The 8,664-nt window shown below is 36.0% G+C and overlaps 1 protein-coding gene across 1 annotated transcript in view; it reads right to left on the bottom strand.

Moving 5' to 3' along the window:
• LOAG_17724 (Zn-finger in Ran binding protein) overlaps nt 1–3,679 on the bottom strand; it is an 8,381-nt gene extending 4,702 nt beyond the window's left edge. Inside the window, exons 1-5 of the mRNA XM_020450386.1 lie at nt 3,539–3,679; nt 1,869–1,999; nt 1,356–1,484; nt 1,064–1,280; nt 601–708 (exon numbers count right to left, since the gene is read on the bottom strand). Of these exons, the coding sequence (XP_020305943.1) occupies nt 601–708; nt 1,064–1,280; nt 1,356–1,484; nt 1,869–1,999; nt 3,539–3,545 (592 nt within the window). The 5' untranslated portion in view covers nt 3,546–3,679. The remainder of the gene's footprint in view (nt 1–600; nt 709–1,063; nt 1,281–1,355; nt 1,485–1,868; nt 2,000–3,538) is intronic.
• Nucleotides 3,680–8,664: the final 4,985 nt, after the last annotated feature.

Genomic DNA, 8,664 nt, shown 5'->3' with positions numbered 1-8,664 from the left:
CTGGAAGACTACAAGTTACGTAATATTTTTTTTTTTTTTTGATCAAATTGACACTGATGAATTTTCGCCATATCATAAAAATGACGAACATTTGTTCCAAAACTCACCTCTACTTCTTTTTGTACAAAAACAGTTCAGGAAAGCAGCAAGAGGAGACAAACACATATTCTCCTATGACATAAACTACCAACCTGGCCACAAGATAATATTCCCAAATAATCGGCACCACAAATATATGTTACTTCGTGAGAACACTAAACAATTAGAAAAAATGACTGACCCTCCGCGGTAGTCATCACCGCCAGATCCACCACGATCACGTTCATCACTCCAACGACTCGGACGATCCCGTCCACCTCTGTCTTCCCGACCACCACGATCTGGAATCAAATGTGAAAAATGTCTAAAGATGTTGCATCGATCAAACGAACAGATTTATGAGGAAAAAAAATTATTCATAGCGGTTGAGGCAAAAACTTATGTACAAAAAAGTTTTTAGAAAGAACCAGAATAAGTTCTAAAAGATGAAAAAAGGAAAGCTAAAGTGATAAGTACTGCAAAAAGCTTATCCTCCCTGGGTGTATGATCAAAACAAGTTACCTCTGTCTCTATCGCCATAGCCACCACGATCTCTATCATAACCTCCGCGACTTACGCGATCATCACGACCTCCTCGATCATCTCGACCACCATAACGTTCACCACCATCTAAAATCAACAATGTTGTAAATTATAACAATCTAGAGTTCCAAAATAGAAATGCTGAATAAACATGCTCCTATGCAGCTCACAATACATGTCAAATTCTTTAGGGTATTTTCAGAAACCGAGTCAAATAACACTGTAATTTTTCTGCAACACATGTCAAAACTTTTGTCCTGTAAGCAGGAGAAAATGTGTAACTGTCTATGGATAGGATTTTCGTGCGATTCTAGAGCTTCCCTACAATTTCTTGAAGGGACTTTGATCTGATTTAGGTAGGCGATAAAATCGTGCTTTTTTAGTAAAAAATAAGATTATTCGATACCATAGTCACTACGTTCCAGAATAATGTGATACTCACCTCCGTAACCACCTCGGCCAACATGGTCATCTTCATAATCATAAACATTTTTGCCAGTCACAGAACCACCATGTTGCGGTGCACCTCTTCTACCTCCCTGTAGTACGCCGTAAGCCGGGGCTGAAGCGTTTCCATATGTTGGTACCGATGCTCCATTTTGTCCTTGGGGAGCCCCTGCTTGCGCAAAATATCCCGAATAATTATGAGCGGCATTCGGCTGTAAAAACAAGAGAAACAATTTTCTAAAGTATCCCTGAAAAGGATGTAGGAATCCAAAACCAGTTATAGTTACATCAGGTGTAGCTGCTTGTACTCCCTGCGGTACAGGTGTCGGTACGGATCCAGCTCCTGGTGGCGCAACTCCTGGAACTCCGCCCGCTATGCCAGCCTGGCCTACTGCTGCATAGTACTGTTGCCATGCCTGTAAAGGTTTCAAATAAATTGAATCAGACAAATACAGAAAAAATGGAATAAAATGTTAAGGAGTAAAATAGAAACAAAATGTTTTTTATGCATCTTTCAAATTTTAAATATTATTCACTCTATAGATACATTCACTTCTTTTCCTATCCAGGAATAGAAATGGAAAAGTTTTTTAAACTTTATATAAAATCATATTCCATCGTCGTAGGAACAACAAATTATTACTTTATACTAAACGAAGAAATAGTTAATTCACTTCAAGATACTTTTAAGCAAGTCTATCTGTTGCGAATTTCAATTTTTAATAAATGATATAACTTTGGGCGACAAAACAACGCTGAACTATTCAAATGAGGAAAAAATAAAAAACGCGAGAACTAACTTGCTGGTACTGCGCTAATGCTGCCGGATCATATTGTTGGTAAGTTGCTGCCACAGCAACGGATGCATTTGGATCAGTAGTTCCCTGTGCAGCATTTGCTGCTTGCGGAGGAAATGCTGCAGCACCGTAAGCTAAAAAAGAGAATGAAATTAAGAGAGCAATGATAACCAACTAGTTTCTATTCAAAGCTTTAAAATCAACACTTACCCTTGAAATATTACTTGAAACCCGGAAAATATACAATGCACCGATTATATTACTGAGGAACAATTTTATAAGGTTTAGCAGTGTGGAAATGCAGCTACTTGTATTTCGAAAGCCATATCAAGTCACTTCTTAAGAAAGTTCCTTTTCAATTACCTTTTTCAGAAACAATACATACCAAACACAAGTTTAAGACTTTAAAGAATGAGCATTAAGCATATTCAGTGACCTGAATATTTTTTAGTATTTTAATCGGGAAACAAAAAAGATACTAAAATAAAGTAAAATGAGTCGTAACATTTTTGTCGCTCTAGTCGTCATTACTATCCATATTATGACATTTACCTTGTTCCGCTAATGAAAAGCCAGCTTCATGCAACGCAGATATTATCCGCTCATTATAACAAATTCAAATACTTGCATCTTTTATTTTGACACCCTATACGAAAATATTTCCAAAATCGCATATAGAAAATGTCTTCCAAGAGCTCATCAAATGCAAAGCGTAGATTTTTGAGCTACAGAAATAAACATTATCCATTGATAAAAATATGTTGCTTCTTCTAGTCCTAATTTTAATTAACAAAGATAATTTTGCACTTAGCCACAATAATTTAAAACCACGGTTCGAAACGCAATCACTTTTTCATCACCTAATATAAATAAAATTGGAAAAAACCTCATTTAATCAACCACTATTTATCCTGTTCTATTTGCTTTATCAATAACTGGAATTATTGAGGTGCCATAAGACAAAAGTACTTTTGTTCTATTGATTCCATCACCAATGTTTCAAAATTATAGATAACACAGATACGTAAGTCTTAAAAGAGAATGTTTCGAAAGTAACGTAAAGTGTCTGGGGCATCTGGAAGAGTGGATGCCAATGTTTGACGGTCATCAACTAGCCATCAGACGAAACATGTCATCTGTTGTATCACAACTACATCTCGCAGGATAAGCTTCTTCACACACATAAGCTTATTCACATAGATCTAGATCTATTCATCCGTCAGTTTTTATTCACACTAGTTCACTAATACTTGCTTTTCTAGCATTCGTCAAATTGCTTTCCGGAACACCATTATAGATGAGCCTCTCATGAATTCCTGCAGTTAATTTCAATGAAATCTCCAGAAATTGACCCGTCATTCAAAACTAGCCCGTCAAAAGTACAACCTATGAAATGCGGGTACAGAGGAAGAGAAAATCAGCAGAATGAAAAAGTAGTGTAAGAAATGATCCATAACTAATTTACGTGTCGTTTCAAAACTGAAAATTTCCAAGACGACACGCGACGAAAAATAGTGTCGCTACAAAGATGGAAGAATTTGGAAAAGGTTTTCCTAACATTTTCGGAAACTTTTCCGAAAGCGAATTTGGCTTGGAAGTCGTCATGTCGTCATAGCTTATCAATCTTAAACGTCTAAAAAAAATACATATAAACTGAAGCAAAAAGAACCAACCTGCCATAACGAGTGCTCCTCACAGGTATTATTCGATGGTAAATCAGAAGCAATTCAAGTGTCACACAACTCCGGTATTAAAAAGAACAGGAAGCTCCTAAACACAAACACTAAAAATCGATTATCGAATTACGAACAGCGAAATTGGATGAGTGCCAGTTTTCACTCTTCCCATTCTTCCACGTAGGAATTCAACCCTGACTTGAAATGTGACATTAGGAGATCCTGAATGTTCATCTATACGCAGTATAACTGCTCCCACCTCAAAAAGCAGCTTTTCTGCTTGGCCACTAAAAGCCTTCAAAGATTTCTGAAGAACAAGTGGTTGTTGTTTCTTAGAGGTAGAATAAACGAGCTCAGCGTTCTCTCAAAACATAGGACTAAATAAAAACATACGACAGGAGCATTCTGCGTCCCACAAGTGGCATAACGCAGGTCACGTCTATCCTGTTCCCCTCCCTTCTACTCTCTCTCCTCGAGTCACCACCAGTCACTACCTTCTTAACTTATGACCTCTTGACCCTCTCGATATGCAACGATGATACCTAACGTGCCCCACAACTGTAAAGATTTGATCTCCGGGTCTTGAGACAATTGTCTGGTCTCAATCTTTCTTGCTTTACGTATTCATATGTGGAATAACGTGATGGCGGAGGTAGGCCCGTTGAAACGTGAATACTAATGAGGTGGTAGTCTGAAGATGGATTTCATAATAAATGTGAAATGAATAACGAGGAAGTGTGCTTAGTAAGCAGATATGTGATGAGGTGGCATGAGATGAATCACCGCATTGCTTGGTGCTCGTTGATGTCTTTCGAGAAAAACATCATTAGAATATATAGTTCGTTGACATATAAATGAACGAAAACGCAATAAATATTCTCTGCTTTTGTGAAATAAGCCATTTTACCTTTCCCATCTCCTTTTAAACACTTCTCAATGGTGTCATCATATTATCTCTCCATTTTCAGATACTCATATATCATATATAACTTTGAAGTCTTATATGTGTCTTTGTCAAAATCAAAATATATTTTCTCTGAATAACGAAAAGTATTTTGTGATTCAACAAAAGGGTGTTTTTAAGTACTTTTAAACTATTTTTAGGTTTTTAAGTTGTTCTTAGGTTTAATTATTTTTAGTTATTCTATATATCTAACAGTGCACCTTCTGAAGATGTGTCGTTTATCTGGTCTATTTTTCGGTATGCATAAATAGCAGGATTTGCGAGTGACTGTAAATCGTTGGATGTAAAGCTTTTCATTAAGAGTAAGAAAAATATCTGCATAAAAGGAGTTTGCCAGTGCCCGTTTTCTTTTAATTAACAGAATATCCATTATCATTCTCCAAACCCACTAATTAATTTCCTTTCTCCACCCATCTCCTGTTTTCATCTTTATGGAAAAATGGCAGAATCAGTGCTGTCGCGAACTTTTCGATGTACTTAGGTTTGCTCATAGCACAGTGCAAAGTAAATTCCACTGATCACATTTCAACATACAGCTGAATCAACAACGACATTAAATGGAAATATTCTTTTATGTTACCGTTTTAGCATGTTTGCTAAACGATATATTGCTATCAATTCATTACTTCCATTATGAAAGTCACGAAATTAAACTTTTCGCATATTTTACTTATTTGTTTCTGAAACCATTTTCTCTTGAAAAGGCCAGTAGAGATGAGATTTCTTCGTCTGAGGTTCAGTCTGCTTGAATCTGCTTGATAAACATGTTGGAGCAGAGATCAGATCATGAAAACCAATATACATTATAGTACATCCTCGCTTGAACTTAACTGTAACAGGCATCTAATGCCACCGAAAATGACAAGAGGGAGACAGAGAAAGAATAATGTTTTAATATGATGCTCTTTACAGTTACTTTGCAGTTTTATTTATTCACATAGATGTCACTGCAAACTGTAGTTTTTCTGCCAACTGCCATGCACTGTAAAAGGTCTTTCTGTAAGGGACTTTCTAAAATAAAGAAAAATTTGTTCTGATTTGCAACAAATGCAGCCAACAAATTTCCATACAATTGATAATTGCAGATTTGCTATCAACATATCTGCTAATGAATTAACACTTCGTTTTTATTTCCGGGAAAAATCTAGTTTGCGCAGGAAAGAATTCCGAAAATCGGAGATCCAGTGTTCTCTGCCTCTTGTGAAGTAACTCTTTGGCAATGCCTTTCTGCCCAACGAAGAATGTGGTGTTGCTAACTGCTGCCATTAAATTCATCACTTTCACGAACTGAGCCGTTCAAGAGATTTCACAAAATAATATTTAATCAGAAATAATTACTGACTTTCACGTTTCCTTTTCAATTATCTTGTTTCAAAGAAGCAAAAACTCACTTTTTTGATCTTTATGGGAATGTTCCTACTTACCCTATGTTATTTCAATTTACTTATTCTTCGTACTTTCTAATTTAGATCTCTTTTTTTTTGTGAGAGACTTGTGAAATATATAAATAAACAGCTTCCCTGAAAAGGACGTTTACAGGAAAATTTGACAAAAAGAATCGATAAAAAGGAATGAAAAAAAACAGGAAGTTTTGTCATTTATGCTTGAATATCGCTAATTTTTTCTGCAAAAGAGAGCTACTTTCATTGTATTCATTACGCTTTTGTATTTCTATGGCCAATTATTGTGTGTATGTGCAATCTGTGACCAAAGAATATCTTTAAACACCTCTGAGCGGGATGGTTATGTATTGAGTAGTGTATTCGAGGAAAAGAAATTTTAAGAGTTAAACACTGTTGCTAGCAAGTTGCTTTCTCTGTCACTGGGCACGCCAGCTATAATCCCGTCTAATAAAGCGAGTAGTTTGCAAAACTAACCGTGCTTTTCTATTATTTGCAATTTCTGCAACCTCTAATTTTCTATTATTTGCATTCCTGCAATCTCTGATTTTCTATCCAAATTTACGAAATCCGCATATTGAGCACTGAATCATCAGCTTAAAGCTTAAACTCTCAAATTTTTCCTTGCAGAACGCAAGAAGTTCCGCATCATGTGCAAAAGATACTGCACTTTTTTGTCTTTATTGCAGTGAACTTATCTTTCTTCTTACAAAAAGCCAGTAATAATTCATTGTAGGAATGATAATCTGAGCATAACTGGCCACATTCTCTCCATTTGTTTTATTTAAAAATAACCGTTGTTGGTTCCAAATCATCATCAACATAGAGCCTGGACCAATTTCTCTTCCTTAACTAGAGGCTTTTCCCGGACTGCTATAGAAGTATTCATTCAGGATAAATCAGAGCAGAAATATGCAACTACTTTACCACAAATGAGCAACAGGAACTATTATTCATTCCAGATTCTTCCATATACAAACATCTACCATAACTTGTCTCTCTAATATAATTTTACACATATAAACATTTTACGCACAGTGCACGACTTCTCTTTAAAAATCCTCGTGTTTTGTGAGACTTTGAGTTTGAAGTTCTTCTTGAACTAATAATTCATTGCAGCCATCGAAGTTTGTCTACAATAGCTCACTTTCCAAAATTTTTCAGAATGCTGTGCATCTGATCTATCAGCAGTTGTTCCTTCGCTAATTAATACATTTAGCTTCTCCGAAATGTCACATGAAAGTGCAAATATAGCAATGATTAGTCATTTTAGAGCGTGATGACACTTTATTCCAAAAAGCTTGCATTACCTAAAAGTTTACTGTCAGTCGAGAGAACAGTGGTGTATATGTAAGCACTTCCAGCGAACGTGGCCATCTAATAACTCGCACATAAGAGTGGACGACGTACAAGGACACTTGACCGTCAGCTGTTGTACACAACATTCACGTTCGTTAACTTGCTAGTACGAGTTATTTCCAATTAAAATCTTCGCAATCTATTTTATGAGCAAATCATAGGCCTCATTTTTGTTTGTTTCATTACCAAAATGAAAGTCAGCAACGAATCATCAACTTAAAAGGAAGGAAAAATGTTTCAATAATCTCTATAGCTATGTTTACGAAAATTTTAAAGTTTCTTTTTTTTTTTTGGGGTTCGGAAGAGTTCAACAAATTTGCATATCTCCAGTTAATTACTAATCAGAAAACTGGGGAGAGATATGTAGTGTGAAAAGAGTGTGGAAAAGGAAATTCCTTCGAGATGGGACTGTTTCAGATTCCCAGCACAAAATACTAAAATATCACATGCCAGTATGAGAAATGTTCTTTTCTAAAGTTTAAACTGTACAGTTGCTTCCGATATTCGTCAGCGCCTATCATATCATTAGTATTACTCACTCAATATGACGTGTCGCTTCAGATGCGGAGTGACTGTGTCTTGGACAAATGTGTCATCGTGCTTTAACAACACAAACCTAGTCATTACGGCTGTCATTCTGTAGTGACAGCTGCGCTGATACTAAGGCTTTATCAACAAACATATTGTTCAAGATGGGCACTGAAATTCTTGTTTGTTTTGTACCGTAACCATGTTTTTGTCGTATTAGTGGTTGTTTTTTTTTTGTCTTTCTTTGTTTTAAAGTCGATTTGAAGCGAAGTATTTTAATTTAAACGTAACCGTCTGCGATATTATTACCATCCGCAAAACGTGATCTGCTTATAACGATAAAGATACTTATTGCAGCGCCAACATGATCCTGTCATCAGCGTTCTGCGTCATGTAAGTGCATTTCTTCTATTTTTTTATAAATCGATCAATTAATTCATTTGTAAAATTGTCCCTTGAATTGTTAGTAATTCTATTTCTGTCTCCTACTACATTTATAGATTGGTCATCGTTAATGCTGTCATCTGTACCGAAGGAACGTCTGTATCCCGGTCATTTTCTTCAGTCATCATCCAATTTAATAATACTGTTTGCAAAGTTCAGGTAGGACGAGGAAGAGTTATCATATATTCGGAGAGGTTTGCAAAAAACTGATAACTAGAAATGAAAGAACCAAAGGAAACATGTTCTTTAGAGGATCATGTAGTAATTGCTACGATTATGAGATGATGGTCATGTACAATCGATATATAGGTTCTGAAAAGGAATCATGTGAAAGGTACGACATGTGAGAAAAGCTTTCGATGTCAAGTTTCACATGGCTACTCGTTCTTTAACTCATTTGCCTTTGGTATCATACTCAATTCACATGT

The sequence above is a fragment of the Loa loa genome (genome assembly GCF_000183805.2).
Source record: "Loa loa unplaced genomic scaffold supercont3.119, whole genome shotgun sequence".
NCBI lineage: Eukaryota > Metazoa > Nematoda > Chromadorea > Rhabditida > Onchocercidae > Loa > Loa loa.
Note: the sequence above shows the minus strand (reverse complement) of the source record. Positions and strands in the feature narration are given on the sequence as shown.